This window comes from Lygodium microphyllum, chromosome 23, assembly GCF_053477565.2.
Source record: "Lygodium microphyllum isolate KBCC chromosome 23, Lygodium_microphyllum_v1.1.10, whole genome shotgun sequence".
In the NCBI taxonomy this organism is placed as follows: Eukaryota; Viridiplantae; Streptophyta; class Polypodiopsida; order Schizaeales; family Lygodiaceae; genus Lygodium; species Lygodium microphyllum.
The window spans coordinates 29,204,490-29,223,001 of NC_141157.1; the positions used below are offsets into that span (position 1 = coordinate 29,204,490).

Genomic DNA, 18,512 nt, shown 5'->3' on the forward strand with positions numbered 1-18,512 from the left:
TTTACCAAGTTTCATAATCACAACAGGAGATTATTGTTTAGGTTCCTTTCTCTCTCTCTTTTTGCGGGTGGTTGGTTTTTTTTTTTTTGTTGGGCTGTGTGTGGGGGGGTGTTTGATTTTCGTATTTTACTTGTTATGAATTTTAAGTCCTTAGGTTGGGCATGGACAGAATGAAGATGCAGAGTGCATCATGGTTGGAAATATGTCTTACATCTTGAATATGTGTGGATACTATAGCACTTCTTTGCGGCAGTTGCAAAGCCTTTGGTGTGAAATGTCTTTGTTGAAGGTCACAGGCCTCTATCATTTGTCCCTTTTATTATTCTGAAGGGAGTGTTGAGAGTTTGATTTGTTCTTTCTTTTTCAGGGGCGTTTTGAGATTCTTTGTCTATCAGGCTCATTTCTTCTAACTGAAGATGGCAGTCGAAGCCGGACTGGTGGACTCAGTGTCTCACTGGCAGGGCCAGATGGTCGTGTAATAGGAGGAGCAGTTGCAGGTCCATTAATGGCAGCGAGTCCAGTTCAGGTAAAGGAACTTGTAGAGGGGTGTGCTTTTCTTTGATAGAGTTTGTTTCATATTATGGATGGCGTGACACAGGTGGTGACTGGAACTTTCTTTCCTGATAAACGTAAAACTGGTGCTGAAGCTTCCTCAGTGAACCCTGTATCAACCACAGGGGCTCCCTTAACAGCACCAGTGATGCAGCCGATACAGATGGATGCAGCTCAACAGATGCAAAGCCATAGTTCAGCAGTTGGAATTGTTGGACAGCAGCAGGCCTCTCACTTCATGCCTAGCCATATCCAGGCTATGGACTGGGGAGGTTGTCAATTTGATGTCGGAACAAGAGGGGACACGGAGTCAGAACCGTCGTCAGAGAATGATTTTAAAACAATGAGTTAGGTCACACGAATTATTCAACAAGTAGTTGATAGCAGAGCTGCTTGATCCATAAACACAGTTTTACTCTCTGGGTTGGCTTTCTTGCAACCTTTTCAGTGAGATGCCACACTATGATCTACTGTTTCTGGGTTATCCATTTTGCTACAGTGCTGCATGTACAGAAATGTCAACACCTCCAGCTATAACAAGAATTCACGACATAGATAACATCTCACAGGCTAGCAGCCTTAAGCACAAACCGGAATCATAACCCTGTATGAAGCGTAAAAGCTTGCAGTTTCTTCTGCAGTCTTGAGATTGTTTCAGTTAGCAACCAGTGGTAAGCTTTATGAGGCATGGCGGAAAGAAACTGCTCATGTGGTTTCGAAATCACATCAATCAACACACCAGTGGTCTGATGGTATTAGTTGTGTCTACCTCTCTGAAGTTGCTAGTTCTGGATGAGGTTAGATCCACATGCTTTTTGCCAAAGATCTTTGAAACGACTGCTGCTTGTGCCAGCAGTGTTCTAACTTATACTGAAGCACTGAAAATTTTTGGGCAAACCGTAGAATCAAGTCACTTTTGCTAACACCTGCTTTCAGCCAACGTCCAAAAATCATTGCCATTTAACAAGTGTTTAGTCATGATTTTGGGTTCAGTGTGTGTTCTGATGGCATACGTTCTGGTAAACTTCAGAACAAGTTACAAGTAGAAGTTGTTCTTGCTTCGTGTTTCTTTGCTCTACATGGTTGGGTCTTTGATGTCTGGTTGCTAGGGTGCTTTTATGTCAATGACAGGAACTCTCCATCTGATTCTGTCTTACACTGCACGCACATCCAGAAGGCTTCAAAGCATAAGTTGAGCATCTTGCAAAATCATGTGCAAAATCTTGCAAAATTATCTGATTCTGTCTTACCGACTCTATGAACAACAAAGCAGTGTCATTGTGCAATGCTGGAATGGACCCTGGTGATCTGTTTTAATGATTATATTCTTATAAAAACAAGAGCATGAGCTACATATATAGGTCTTCCTGAGTCATTGGTTGGCACCTCAATAGGTTGCATTTAATGTGGAGAGTTTGGATGCATTTCTCTTACCTTTCATAGGGATATAGAAAGCCTTTCTAGGTTTTGAAAATCTGCAATTTGTGGTGAATTTGATTCTTTTGACTAAGTTGGGTAAGGTCATTACTGAGTATGTTGATATTTTTAACATCATTGCGAGCATTTAAAAGAAAGTTATGTATATTGCTATATTGATGGATTGGTTATTGCTGCAAAAGTAGTACATACCTACTATAACCGTTCAAAGTTAAAAGTAGTGCTCCCTAGCTCATATTTATTCTTGCCTATTATGTATTCTATTCATTTGTGGATTTAAAAAAGAATTTAGGTGTAGAAGTGGCTATCTAGCCAACATGTGAAATTGATGAGCACACCTAAAAACACAACCAAACAAGACATGCAGACCAGCCCATAAGTGTGACTCATCAGCTCCCATCCAAACACTGAAAGATTATGTACAAGCTTTAAACCCTTGAGCCATTGAACCCCCACATCATGGATGGCAATGCTTGCCAACATCATTGAACCACCTTTCATACGAATTAGCTTGTTTAGTATAAAAGAATGCATGCATTCCTCGTTCGCGCTAGAGAACAATTCAATGCAAGAAGTATCATAATTAAGATATATTGAGCGATCATCCTTATCCTGCCGTTTTCACTTGCTCACTTGTCCCTAGCTTGCATCAAAAGTACACACGATTGACACAAGAGCGTCACCCAAAAAAGGAAGGTTTGTTACTAATCTTGGATGTAGGTATCTTCTCTCATCAACAATTGCATCTCCACCATCACCATTGATGATGTCAACTGTTACACATATCCACTAAATCTCGATCACCATCAACCTTCCCTCTATCTCCTTCATCAACATCACCTCCCTTGACAATCATGTATGCTTCTATTGGCCCCATGCCTATTGCCATATCACAACTATATCCTCCAACCCACCATATCCTATAATGTACCTAGAAATAACGTCATCACCATGGCCTAACCCCTCTTTTCTACCAACAATATCTTTGCATTAATATCATCATCTTCTCCTCCTCATCATGTGGTCTACCTCTCTATCATACCTATCCCTCACTCATATCCATCTTCTATAGCCCTACTTTACGTCTAATTTAGCTTCTTGATCACCATTGTCGGATTTTCTCTCATGAGTGCCTTTAACAAACTATCATCCTCACCTCATTGGATATCCATAAAGTTGTGGGATACATTTGTGTGGGCTGAATTGCGCAGAGAGAGAGAGAGAGAGAGAGAGAGAGAGAGAGAGAGAGAGAGAGGGAGGGAGGGAGGGAGGGAGGGAGGGAGGGAGGGAGGTGCAAATGCATCACGGCTCAAGGAGAGGAGCTATCTAACATGTGGAAGACAGAATAAGTAATTCTCAAGGCACAACTACATGCCTTGCAATGTGGATTGGGGATCCCAAATCCCTAGGAAAGTATGACTCCTAGCCCCAAATGCACCTTACAGGAGTCGAAGATTAAAAATATTCACATTTCTTTAGTAATCAATAGGATCATTGAACTCATGGATCAAGAGATTTTAAACATGAAATTAACACCATGGAATGAGAAAATTACAAGCGAGACATCCCTCAAGAGTTTTAAAAAATCCCTAGATAGCTTCCATGCTATATTGGATTTTGACTTGAGTGGAATAACATAAGAGGTGGCTATTATTAGGTCAAGAGACCAGTCCTAAACACAAGGATGGCATGATCTTCCAAAAAATTCTCTATCATACATATTCTAAAGGTGGTTGCTTGATAACTCAATCATGTTATTATAAAGAATTGAAAATGGCTAACACACTTCTCACAGAACTTGTATTATGCTTGAACCCAAGAAGCAATATAATATGCCTCTATTTGCCAAACAATTAGAGAGATATAGAACAATGGATGACCTCTATAGCTTCATACGCAAATTTAAGCGCCTGAGGCTAATAACCTCACCTCACTCAAAAAGTGCACTCCCACATGCAATATGTGAGAATGGGTGATTATGTTTCATTGGCCTAGATTATGCAAGAAGTCATTCAACATAAGATAGATATGGGAATAACCTCATTTTAAGGCTAATGAATGTGTAGTAGGATGAAGAGAATCTGCGAGGCTACATCTTTAAGGTTGGAAGCTTGTATAAAAGAATCGTGATAATAGAAAAGTGAAACATCAAGGTAGTAACCAAGGGTTCTATCAAAGGTATCCAAGGTGGGAGAATATGTGAGACTGTGGCTAACAACTTGGTTCTAGATCAATCTAATATCAATAGCATGCTAGATGAGGTAATTAGGATAGATGATCTCTATAGGGAAGAAGCAAATATAAAAAAGGAGAAAGAATTCAAGAACTCAAGCCTAGCAAAGACAACACAAAACTCAATACACAGAAAGCAACCAAGGGCTTGCCAACAAAACATACAATGCATACGCTGGTAGTGGGGGCGATATGCCATCAAAGTATCCTATACCTTGTTGATTATGCATGAATTATGAATACTTAGGTCATGAGCCAACTTACTACCAAGCCTTAAGAAGGGTCTTTATCTTGCTCCATATAGAAATGTTGGATTCCAACAATGAAACCCTTTCTACTAAGACCTCAAAAACTATCCTTATTAATCCCATGTGGCCAATGGCTCCAAGAAGAGAGGATATCAAACCTTTTGGGATAGCTAGATCTCTTGGTCCCAAGCATTAGTCACCCTTCTAATGATACTCCTATGCATTGGAAGAGGAGTTATGAATCCTTACATCATGTATAATGAAGAGGGCAACATAGTCCTCATGGACTACCACCTAACTCCGTTCGTGAGATTAGGATGTGGCAAAGGGAGATTTATGCTCCAAATTTGTGAGACAATTGAGTTTTAGAACTGTGATTAACTGAGGCATGTTTCTACAAAATTCTTATAGAAACAAGAATCTCACGGGGACAAGTGAGCATACCAATGATGTATTGAGTATTACATAATGCCCATGTACCTTGATTTCTCTAACAAAAGATACAATACAAGTAAAGAAATCATTCCGCTTCATGGGTGCAACATGTAGGAGGTACTACAACTCAAAATCAATCTAGCATTGATTATCCAAGAAAAGGTAGACACAAGCTAATATTTGAGTTGTAGTGAGAGCAATGACTTACCTCTTCAGTGTAGTCATGCTCTAAGGCTCGTCACTTGCTTGGTAATCCATACATAGCTACTTGGTTTGATCCATGTCCTTGCCTTGAATCTAGGCTGCATTTATATATCCATATTATTTGAATATGGATATATAATTAATACATCAACATAATTTGTGTACTACCTTAAAAGATGTATCCCTCTATATGAAATTGCAACTCAAAACTTATGTGTATGAAAGGACTATACCTATTGGTATCCAGCTTTAGATTCGAGAGTACCACCAGTACAACTATCTATATTGAATAAATAATAAAAATAACGTATTTTATATCAAAATAAAATAAAATAAAGAAAAATAATTCAACAAACGAGAATGCCATTAGTTATTAGTAATACCTTGCTGCTAGTTTATATGCATCATACACCAATGCATTTAGGATTAGGAATGAAGATAAGGATGAAGATGCTTTAGATATTAGTAACACCTTGGTGCTGGTTTGCATGCATTGTACACCAACGTGTCTAGGATTAAGAACAAATACACATTAGGATGGTAATAACTTGCCACTTTGCATGCATCATGCACCAATATGTTTAGGATTAGGGAAAAACATAGGACACGATAGAAAACATTGATGTCATTTTCTTGCATCTTGCACCATGTTTACAATGAAGTCGTGATTTATCTTTAAAATTGTAGTAAACATCCACTTGGCATTAACATGGTGTAGCATGCCTATTTGTGGTAGTTCAAGTCCTAACATGTGGCATGGCCCTATGGTTGATTGAACAATCAAGAGTTGAACCCACAAGATGTAGATGTCGAATGTTAACTAATCTAGAGAAGTCTATTATGTCTTATTAGAGGTGTTGCACCTATTGACAAGCCACATCAAGAAATCATGGATAGGACCCCTCTAGGATACCCACAATCGTCTTGTGCAATTGCATAATAGTTCCTAAAAGCCAGATTACCTCAAAAAAGATAAACTAGACAAAAGATTAAGACGTGATACATCTCTATAGTCAAGAATATACAAAATATGAAGTAACGATAATATGAAATGAGATGGTATGTAAATCATTATAGCCTTGCATGAAGTTGAATCATCCTTATAGAATAACCTTTATTATAAATTAAGATAATCAAAAATCTATTGTGAGCTAACAATCTCAAGTAGAGAAGTCCTCCTTGCAATTGGTTATATAGATTGTCCTACAATAATCTTTTCCACTGCATTGACAACATGCATGCCAACATCTCCCATAATAGCTCTAGGCATAGATGCCTCTTTTCCCACATCCAAAAGAACCTCCCTAACTCACCAACTTTAGCACTATCATTGACACGATCTCTTTCTTGAACCATTTTGATGGCATATGCTTCACTATGCCTTTTCTCCATCAATGCATTTTCCAATACATTTGCATTCAAGGCATGCCATTGACTCTTAGGTTCTTCCACCCTCTTTGCAAGCAACTCCTTATCTTGTAATAGATTCTCTTGTGCAAGATATGAATGAACCCTCCCGGTCCTCATAAGGCCAAGTAATGATGATTGCCATTCTTTGAGCAACAAGTTGGCACTGTTGCATGTAATTCCTAAACTAAAGCATTCTTCATCTTTGCATATTCTAATTGCATCACTATTGTGGCATAAATATCTATTTCAAGAGTCTACAATATCTATTGTTCCACTTGAATGGTGGTTGGAGCCTTTTAGAAAGCATTTTGTAATCCACCTTTAATGATGCATAGGAATCCATGAAGCATTTCAACTCCTCCATGTATTTATTATTCAATTCCTCAATCCATTTTTGAAGTAAATTGCCTAACATCTTATCCCAAGACATAACCTATTTGATGTCCTTAATCTAATATTCATACCCCCTTTTTCATAACATGATAATGCATAGCTTTCTTCTCAAACTTCATAGTCAAAGCAATTACTCTATCCTTTTCAACTACCAATTGCTATTGTAAACTACAACCAATTTAATAGCCCCATCAATATGCATGCCCTGCAAGAAGATAACTATCCTAACATATCAATATCTTGAGGCCAACCTTCAATTTTTTGCATGCCCATACATGAAGGTACATTCTAACTATGAGATGCCATGATCTCACTCTTGATAACCCCCATACATGATTATTGACCACATTGATTCACTGCCAAGGCATTCAATTTGAGCTTGTCGATTTTCATGTTCTTCTTGATTGGAAGCTAATCCACATGATACTTTTCCCCTTCCACCTTGCATGCTTTCCATGATGCCACAACTTGATTTGATGAACAACCATGTGCCAATTTTATTGCATACACATCCTCATAACCTATTCAAGCATGTGTTTTCTATGATGCACAAGCTAAACTACCAACCTACAAATCTTTGTAATTTTCAGGTAACAAATAATCCATAGCGATGCAATGTTTAAACATCTCATACAATGCATTCAAAAGACAACCAACTTTGGACTTTTGGAAGAGTTTTTGAGAATTAGCAACCTTGATTTTAGCCATCACCATATCCAAAAGGAATGTAGTCCAATCAGGTACCCCTACATTCTTTGCAAACAATATGATATTATGTGTACGCTTGGCTATGTTCATTTTGATTCACAACATAAATCTATCTGCATAAACTAGCGTAAATATATTTTCTTTTTAGGACATGAACATTTTTGAGCCCACAAGGATCTCTTAAAGTGGCCAGCATGTGTGCTTTGGTACACTTCAACACGGTGGGATTTTCATCCATGGGAAGAGGAAACATTGTAGCCATAATTTTTGTTGTCAAATCTACACCACAAATAAATTTTCCATCACACTGGCACAATATGTCAAGCTAAATTGAAGCATGAATGTTGGTTGCCCATTGCTCCCAAGGAAGCATAGCACACTCAAACAAGCCGATTTGTTTAAGCCATGTGTTTGTCACAAACTTAGTCACATGGAGTTAGGAAATGGGATATACTTACAAAGATTTTATTACACTAGCATTACATGGTGTGATCTGTCCCTCTTTGGCTGATCATCCTATGGTACCTCTATGACCTTGTCTTCATCACCATGGAGTCAATTATGCTTGGAAACATCAAGCTTTTTTGTTGATGAACTTTATGTTTCTATAGGTTGTTCACTCAAGGAAGAAGGTGATGTTGAAAAGTATAGAGAAAACTCCATCCATTTCGCTTTATCAAAGTCTAAGCTACAATCATGGAACTTTGCATAAGATGACATTTGTCTATCAACTAAAAGTGACTCACCTATTATATTGTGTATATGCATTGGAAAGTCATTAATTCAACTTGTATACATGTATTGGTAGAGGCTATTACACATGCCATTTCTACATAAGAAAGACAAACATTTAAGGAGCCTGTTATACAGAAGAAAGACAATACTACTAGAAAAATGTAATCAACATATTTGGCCATATGAATGAGAACCTGTTTTTTTTGCATTTCTATTTTCTCATGTGTTGTGTATAAAGTGATGAATGAATGAGCCATTACAAAATTACAACATAAAGGAAATGAAGGGGAGGGCCAACAATTTCCTTGAGAGAAGGGGCCAAAAGCTCAAGGATGGGGGTTGGGCGAGTGACAAGATTGTGGTTGGGATTGGCAGTGAGGTTGTGGTTGGGATTGGGAGGATTGATATACTTCCTCCTCCATATCATGCTATAAAGCTTTCAATCTTGACTCCAACCCTCCATCCATACAACCCACTATCCAGTGCTTATGACCCGCTCTTCAAAACTACCCTTGACTAAACCCATTCTTCCATATTTGTCATATCAATGTTAACTTGCCGTCTTCATGTGCATTTGGAGCACTTATTTGAGCTTCTTCCTCCTTTCTTTTCCTCTTTACTCTCTCTTGTTGAGATGTCAAGCTCAATAGGAGCAGGCACTAACGTACCTAGAGGATGAGTGTTTCCACATTCATATCATTGACATGGTTGGTACCTATATCAACATATTATTCTAGTGATACTTTACAACTGGACAATCCACCTACCCAAGTTTTGGGATATCTATCTAGATATATTTCCACTTTGCATGTTCACACTATGGACTGCTTGTATATTGTGTATGTTATACTCTCTTTTATTCTCGGTAGAGTCATATAGTAAAAAATATTCTCTATGTGTGTTTTGTCTCTTGCAAGAGCTCAAGCTCCCTCTCTCTCCCCCAATCTTTTCGTGGTATTAGTGCGATATTTAAGCGAGGAGCTATAAGATGCAAGCTCAAGAGTCTATAAGAAACCCTACTATGGAGTACATCTATGGAGATCTCTCTTATATAATCTCCAATTGATGAGCCATCTTTGCAAGCTTGAAGTGCTTGAGGGAGTGTAATAGACCTTTGATCTAGATCCATGTGGTTGGATTCACGTTTCACATGCATTTCGGCCTCCAGTTAGGATTTTGAGATTATTCGTATGCGAATTTGGTAAGATTCACAAACTTTGCAAACTTTGTTGTTTTGCAAACAAATTGTATGTATTGGGTGTGGTAGATAGTATTTAGATATTGTCAAACATCACGTGTTGTTGAGGGTCTGCTTATATATTGAGTTCAGTATGGGTGACCATTTATTTGAATTAGCAGGTTGTCAATAAAGTAGATTTGTGGGTTTTGTTGCACTATATATGAGGGATTTAGTCTGATTGTTAGCCACAAGCTTGATAAGAACAAGTTCCATGCTTGGAAGTTTAGATTGACCGATTTCCTTATGGTTAAACATTATTGGGACTACATTGAAGGAGATAATGTTGAGGTTCCAGAGTTACGAGAGGAAAATAAAATGCCATGTCTAAGCAGGCCACGACATTTAAGGAATGGAGTCAGGGCTTTCTATGAGTGTTTCAGACAATATGATTAGACAAATACATTATGCAAATAGTCCTGTAAAAGTATAGAATAACCTAGTCAAAGTCTTTGGTACAAATACTAAAGCTAGAAAGTTGCAATTGAAGTTTGAGTTAAACAATATCAAGCGTGGCAATCTTTTTATTAATGACAATGCATTGAAGATTAAGAGCATTATTGAAGCTCTTGGATCTATTAAAGTGCAAGTTGTTGATGATGATGATATAGTGGTTGCATGTTTGGATGGATTGGGTGAGGAGTATCATTAGTTTCAAACCTCCATCAATACAAGAGACACCATCCTTGCTTTTGCAAATCTAATATCTATGTTGATATTAGAAGAGAAAAATTTGGGACTTGTTGCATCTTTGTTACAAAACGCAAGAATAGTTTGGAATAAGTGATCTTCTGTAACACAAGTAGAGGTAGAGTTCATGGTGGTAGAGGCTATGGTGGTGGCCATTATGGGAAAAATCAAGGGCAATCTCATGACTTATAGTAGGAGTATTCACATATATGTGGTAGAGGCTAGCAGTCTTAAGGCACATGAAGCCATGGAGGACGTGGAAGATGGAATGCACGTTATGTTAATAAATGGAAGAGGTGAAAATAACAAAAATGGAAGAACATAGCATAGCAATTATACATCTAATAGTAATCAAGTTGATAATGAGAAGTTGTTTATTATGTAGCACATGATGAATGCAGTAAATGCAAATGCATCAATAGTAATGATGGTGTATAGTATGTGAACTCAAGTACCTCTAATCATATGACATCTCATGGACAATGGTTTAGAGAAATAAAAGAGCCTAAGATGCTAGGTTTTGTTGAAACATGTGACAATACAATGCATCCTATTGCTCATGTTGGGAGTGTCCCATTGTTTATGTAGGATGAAAAATATAAGACAAGACTGGTTGCCAAAGATTATACATAGACTTATGGGCTGATTATAAGGAAACCCTTACTCTAGTGGTAAAGATTGCAACTGTGCAAGCTGTCATTACAATGGCTATAGCAAGAGGTTGGGTTTTGCATCAAATGGATGTAAAGGATACATTCTTGCATAATGAGTTGCAAGAAGAAGTGTACATGGAGTAACCACAAGGTTTATGAGAGTATGGTTCACCCTGATTATGTGTGTAGGCTATGCAAAGCCTTCAATGGACTGAAACAAGCACCAAGAGTATGGCATGACAAGATAACACAATATCTTTTCTCTATTGGTTTCCATCACTCACTTGATGGCCCTGTCAAAGTGACGGGGGCATTGTTGTGATTATCTTGTATCTGGATCATTTGATTGTTGGGGGTCATAATGTACAAGAGGTGGAGCATGTGAAAAGACTTCTCAATAAAAAATTTGACATGAAAGATTTTGGGAGAGCTGAAGTACTTTATTGGCATTGAGATGATATGAATATCTAAGGGGATATGACTCTCACAAAGGTGCTATATCTTGGATATATTGACTAAGTATGGTATGCCTGATTGTAAGCCAATCTCACTACCATTGGATTAGAATGTGAAACTAAGTGCTAATGTCGATGAGATATCAGAGGATCCCAAAACGTACATGGATATGGTTGAAATTTTAATCTTCACTATTATTACCATGCCAAATTGTAACTACATAGTTGGCTTAGAAAGTAAGTTTATACAGGTGCCTCGTAAACCTCATTTGGATAATGTGAGACGTACACTCCAGTACCTTAAGGCCACATAGGATTATTATATATTTTATGAAGCCGACTCAATGGTACAGTTATTTGGTTATACGGACATGCACTGTGTCTGATAGGAAGTCCACTTGTGGCTATTTAGTTTCTGTTGAAAGTGGGGTTGTGACTTGGAGCAGTAAGAAATAGCCCATGATTGCATTATCAAGTATAGAGGTAAAGTACATCAACGCTACTATGGCAGCATGTGAGGTGGCTTAGATGTAAAATCTACTTGATATTTTGGGGATACAAATAGATAGGAGAGTTGTCATTTATCACGACAATATGAATAGTATATAGTTGGCTAGGAACCATGTGTTTCATGCATGCAAAAAATACATTGAGGTTCATTACCATTTCATTAGAGAACCGGTCTTAGCAAGTGATATTGATCTCATATATGTGAGCACAAAGGCCCTAGAAGTAGAAAAGCTTCGGTATTTTTGAAGCTTGGTTGGAGTGCAGGTCATGGAGTTGATCTTGAGGGGGCATGTTGAGATGTTAAGCTCAACATGAGATGACAATCATGTACCTAGATTATTATTTTCACATTCATATCACTGACGTGGTTGGTACCTTGTTAATCGTCAGATGAACAAGGTGAAAAATCTGGAAAAGCTAAAGCAGAAGACAAAGGCCAAGGCAAAGTGAAACGGAACACGAAGGCGTGCTAAGAAAAATCTAGAAACAAAAGAAGCGCAGAAAAGTCCTAAATAAGGGAAAAAGGCGCACAAGGAAAGCGCAAGTTAATACTTTTGTAAAAGAGCGCAAGCGCATCATGATTTAATTTAAGGAGCGCCGGGCTCTCACCCGTGCAATTTGTAAATGTAGACGGGTGGTGGAAAGGCATGGCCACGGTCGGCCATGCAAAAAAGAGGATAAGGGGATGACTGCCCAAAAGAGATTTAGGGTTTTGTATATAAAGTTGAAAAGTGAATGAGAAGCTCATTCTTTGGTGTGTGGCTAACAAGATGAGAAGCTCATTCTTGTGTGTGGCTAAAAGTGGCTCTCCTCCTCTTCTTCTTCTTCTTCTTGCTTGCTTGAGCTTGAGGGAGTGTGAGAGTGTGAGGGAGTGAGTGTGTGAGGGTGAGGGACCAGGGAGGAGAAGCTCTCCATCTTCTCCTCTCTTCTTTTCTCTTGTCTTGCCCGCGGCGAGGGAGCTTGGAGCGTGGAGCTTGAGGATGGAGCTTGCTTGAAGCTTGCACTTGGATCGTGGAGCTACTGAAGTGTGCGGGAGAGGAGGTAACTCGATCGGCATGGAGGTAAGCTCACTACACCCATAGATATGAATGGTGTGTCGGCTATGTGAGAGGTAGCCATTAGTGCTCGGCTTGGAATGCTTGAAGCAATAAGCGGTTCATGGGTCTTGGCATTGAGTGAAAGCTCCCACATTTTGGTTCCATTGCCTGGACCAACGGATTCAAGCCTTGAGTGCTTGTGCGCTTCGAATCGAGCATCGAAGTAAGGGTTTTCCCCGAATCGGTGCTTGAGGTAGATAAGTAGGAAGCCAAAGAGTTTGAAGAGGTATTCGATCTCCTTAGCAAGTAGGTTTTTGGTTTTTTGGTTTTGGAAAAGCATATTGGAGTAGGGTAGTTATTTGCTTTGTGATTTGGGTGCATTAGGGTAGGAAAAAACAAAGAAAAAGAAGAAAAACAAGCATAAGGGTTTCTGCCGTCATAACAGGGCATGAGGGTTTGATTCGATGGCCGATTTGCAATTTGGAGTTTATTGGCTATTCCAAGTATATACAACTCTTCCCCTCCATCCATAGCTTTGATCTGGAGGTGTGTGTGATAGGCCGTGACCTGAATCATGTGATTCGAGTGATTTATCATTGTGCCGGCCAGAGTCGCGCTGCGTTCGGCTAGTCCGAGTGACGACGATTATGGGCTGAGTCCCAGAATCGGCCCTCGGCTCACTACCACTCTCGAACCACTTGACTTGGCCCACCTGACTCAGCCCTCGGCCCACTACCGCTCAGACCACCTAACTCGCACGCGTCGAAATTCGACCCTTGGCCCTGCCGACTCGGCCCAACCCTACTTGGACAAGCTGACATTTGGCCCAGCCGAATTCACCACTCAGCCCTCAGCCCACTTGACTTGGCCCTCGGCCCACTCGGACAACCAGACTCGGACTGGCCGAATTTGACATTTGGACCAGCTACATTCAGCCCTTTCTACCAGCTCTCGGATGGGCTGAATCGGGCATTCGTCCCTTGCAATTCAAACCTATTGGGCCGAATTTGGATTTTTTCAAATTTTAACATGTAGACCCTAAAACTGACCGAGAGACAATATAGAGCCGAAACCATATCATAGATCGATCATTGGGCTAAAACTCAGAGCTAGTTCAAAATTTGGCTATAAACGGTCCTCCAAATTTGGCTATGTCCCCTCCGCACCTCCCCCAAGTAGATTGGAGAGAAAATGCACACTGTGACAGGTCCTCCAAATTGAACTCTAGTGTAGTAATGGCTCTATAGGAGCATGGATTCTCACTGGTAAAAGAGCAACCAAAAGCCCATACCCAAACAGAGACAAACAAAGACCCTAGAACCTCAATGGACCAGTCTAGCCAACAAGGGCAAAAAGGCCACATTGCAAAAACACGTACGTGTTGCATTTGGACTGCATCTAGTCGAAGTGAAAAGCAAAAACATCAAGCTACAACAGCGAGAATGACTAGATATGATAGTCCTAATGATAGATGCTTGTTGAATAGCACTGCACTAACGATCCAAGAAATCAGTGGAGAATCCACATTTGGTCGTGCAGTTGGGGACTCAAGGGCATTTGTCAGAAGGCTTAAATTTACAAGCCAAGACCCGGAAGACGAAGACATAGTACCACCTGCTTATCTTAGGGTCAAACTCACCGTGAAAAGAGCGCATACTATCGATGCTCTGATTGATGAAGGAGTTGATTTTAATATCTTGATCTATGAATCATGGACCCTACTAGGCCAACCAGAGCTCACACCAACTAATGCAACTCTTAGCCCTTACGGGGGACACCCACAAGCACTCATAGGGAAGTGCAAAATCCTTGCGACAATTGAAACTGAAAGCTTGCCTATCCTATTTCATGTTCCTCCAAATAGTGCTAATTACGAGAAGGAAACCCTCCTAGGAAGACCCTTCAAAAGGGTGACCAAGTGTGAGGCCGACTACGTAGCACAGAGGATACACCTGACACTACCAGATGTGAGGATAGTCACAACCTTTAGCAAGGGTGACCTCATTGAATCTCGAGGGAAAGGCAAGGAAGGTGTTGACATAACAGTCAAGCCTACTAATGAGAGCAAGGACTTGTTGGAAGAGTTGATACAAGCACAGGTTGAACAACGAAAACCAATGAGTGAGGCCATGCATGAAACAAGAAGGTCAAGAGACAATGCCAAGGATAGGCTTTGGACTTACAAATATCATAGAAGACCCCAAAAGAAGCCCAAGCTTTATAGATGAAGGCATCGATGGAGGGTCAACACAACGCCATGATGGATATCCAAAGCGTTGCTACGTGCTCAAGGGTATTATGCATGTAACTGATGGATTTGGGTGCCAAAACCCCCTGCTAAACCTCCTTTGTCAACTGAAGGCCAGATCGTATCAAGAGCAAAGAAGCGTAGGAGGAGATCTAAACGAAAAACCAAGTCTCGAGTCAAAAGCATTGGAGTAATCGAGCCTCTCACGGTCGAAATCAAGAAACCAAACAGGACTAATCGGAGGGTAGATCCTCAGCCTAGCGTGCTTCACAAGCAGATATTAGATGTAATCGTTGAGGATACGCAAAGGCCACTAGTGCTCAAGGAGCTTTTGACTTCCTAAGAGGATAATGAGCACTAGAGGCATAACATTGCTCGTAAGAAGGTTGATTGCTCAACAAAGCAGATGGCACAATCATCTAACAGCCTCGAGCAAATTGTTCAGCCAGTGCCAAGTCCACCTAAGAGTCCCCGATCTCCTACACCCTCTTTTCCTGAACGGACACAGGAAGCACAACAGTCATCAAGTGTAGCTACTCAATCCCAATCTCTACCTACATCCGAGCTTCCAAATGTCCAAGAGGCAGGACATGACACCACCCTTAGCTCTCAACCTAAGGATATGCCTATGCAATCCATCGTGGCTAGCTCAACTGATGCTTGATCTACACAAGTGAATTCTCTAAGGGCAACAAAAGACACGACCACTTCCAATCGACCTAAGGACTTGACACCGCAATCCACCAATAGTAGCAAGTCCACTGAACTAGCTGCTACTACTTCCAATTAGGGATCACAGGAGTCACAGCCCTTGGCCATGACAATGCCCCTTGTGGAACGTGTCCTTAGTAGTTTACCTATGGAGGAGGCGTCGCAACCAACTTCCTTGACAACTCCAACACTTCCAAAGTGCCTAAAGCCTAGGCTGGAGGAGTTAAACAGAAGGGAATTGGCTAAAGAGCTAGACTCTCCAAAAAGGGAGGTAGTTGTATCCTCACAACCTAGTGAGGCTATTCTGCAGGCCACAGCTATGCCCCATGAGGACACACTAGAGAAAGAGAATGTTGAGGCCCAACCAAGCACATCAACGGTTGACCTAGTCGAGGGTCCTGAGTCATTGAGAGATGCGCCTTCATTGACCAAGAAAAAGAGGAGGAAATAGCAAAAACAACAGTAGTTACAAGTGGTTGTGGACCCCAAGAACATTGAGACCAAGAGCGCTGGAGAGCTGAGGAATAAAGCATCGAGCCTTTCCACCAGTGAACCCATTGATGTCTCTCCTAATAGCGCTGAAACCTTAGATACATCCGTGTGTTATGAAAAATCAAAGCAACCATTACCATCAACGGTTGCTTGCAACACTCAATCCACCGATAACAGAACTTGCATTGACCAATCAAGAGTGGATACAACACTATCACAACAGGGTGACAAATTTGTACGAGTCACATCTAAGGAGAACCATGACGCAATAACAAATCCTCAGGGGAAACATGGAAACCCCGAGAGCATAAGCAACCCTAGTGTTGACCAATCTTGCTCATCTAGGCCTGAGCCCCCACCTATGTTAAAGCCTAGGGAAAATCCTAGAACCTTGCATGAGATAGCAATCGAGCAAGCCCTCATTGAGCATAGAAGTGTCGCAGAATGCTTAACTGAGTTGGATGCTAAGCTCAAAGTGTTCACATGTGTCTATGGGTGCATTCCCTAAGGAGCAGCTTGAAGAATACTTGCCATTTCTCCTATCTTGGGAAGAGCAAGAACATCTTGACAAGCACTATGACAGGCTCTTGCATGAAAGCATGCTAGTGACCTCTAACGAGGAAGCTAACAAACTATGCTTAAGTCTAACATTCAATGATGTGCTCTGCCAACCAAATCTCTTAGAAATAGAGCAACTAAAGCGACAATTAGAGGATCAAAGTCAATTTGAAAAACGTTGGTTTGAAAACCGTGTTGGAATGGCCAAACTAGGAGCCCAAATTATGACGGTCTCAGAGGAACAGTTGACCAAATGGCGGTCTCAAAGAGACCCAATCTATGTGGCACCGACTTCCTTTCGAGTACTGACTACCATTCGAGGTATGGACTTAGCTGGAACTAGCCAAGAGAACTCTCTGGCTGATAAGGTTCTCACTGAGGAGAAGCTACATGTTGCGAGTAGACTTGGACAAGGTACCATGATACTTGACATTGCAAAATACCTGATGTTATTAAGAAGGCTATCGTGGGTACTGGATGCATGTGCCACACTCCACCAGTACAATCCTGAGTTCTACAATTGGTTTTTATCCTCACGAAGTGACTTGGATTCATAAATATATACATAAATAAACAATCAATTTTGTGACCCTGTATAGATAATATCAACACACACAAGCAATGATAGTTAAGCACAGGGAGAAGAGTTGGGTTTGACAAGCTGAGCTCCTCAGGTCCTTCTCTCACCACACATTTAGAAGTCATGTGACCATTCCCGCCTCCAGGTGGAGGGCATGCAACCCTCATTACCGCCATAGGAAGCCCTGACCAACATCTTTGATGGTGTAGACGGGGCATCGTCCCTTTCTATGCACCTTTCCCCTTTCTGGTCTATCCTTCCGAGGATGAGCCTTGCCCCACTCCATGACAACCAATCCACGCAACTTAGCATAAGCCAAGATCTGCTAATGGATGGAGGCAAAACAAACATCATCATGGGGGCCATCCCTTTACAACAAACACTGCATGCCTCACCTCTCCCCTCCTAGTCATATGCACTTGATAACCCACTGTATAATCCCTTCCATGTGAATATTTTTGTCCTGCCTCAGGGCCTTATTCTTGATTCACATTTTGCAGGTCCCCCTACGGTAGTAGCCATGGACCACATAGTGTAGCTGGCATGCAAGGAAGCTCTCTGCTGTCGAAAAGAGCATAAGGCAATAGTGCCCCCACTAGAACGCTACGTGCCTACTTTAAAGAGGTACGTGCCGAAAAGAGGCCCTAAACGACACTGCCCAGGACACAGGTTGAAAACCCCCCAAACTGAGAGGACGAGAGCTCAAGGGAGCACATGGGGTGTGGCAACACTAGCCGTGCAGGCTCCCACCAGACGCTCAGGCACCAGGTGCTCAAAAGAGGAGAGGGCAGCTCGAGACAAGCAGGAATTTGACGCATTGTTTAAAAGCATTCTAGAAACATTTGCAGCTAGGGACTATACCATCCGGGTCCTAGCTGACATCTTCCCTACCCAGCCTCACAGGAGCCCCTCACCGGCACAGCCTCAGTTGCCTGAGCACCCAGACTCGCACTGCCTCGTGCAAATAGAGTAGCCCCTATGATATAT

The 18,512-nt window shown here is 40.9% G+C and overlaps 1 protein-coding gene across 2 annotated transcripts in view; it reads left to right on the forward strand.

The window, feature by feature from the left end:
- LOC148015999 (AT-hook motif nuclear-localized protein 10-like) overlaps positions 1-1,716 on the forward strand; it is a 120,138-nt gene extending 118,422 nt beyond the window's left edge. Inside the window, exons 4-5 of one of the 2 annotated variants that reach the window (XM_087664751.1) lie at positions 368-526; positions 599-1,709. In XM_087664751.1, the coding sequence (XP_087520877.1) occupies positions 368-526; positions 599-904 (465 nt within the window). In that variant the 3' untranslated portion in view covers positions 905-1,709. Of the gene's footprint in view, positions 1-367; positions 527-598 lie in introns of both variants that reach the window. The other variant, XM_087664752.1, reaches the window with a different exon arrangement.
- The last annotated feature ends 16,796 nt before the right edge of the window (positions 1,717-18,512 follow it).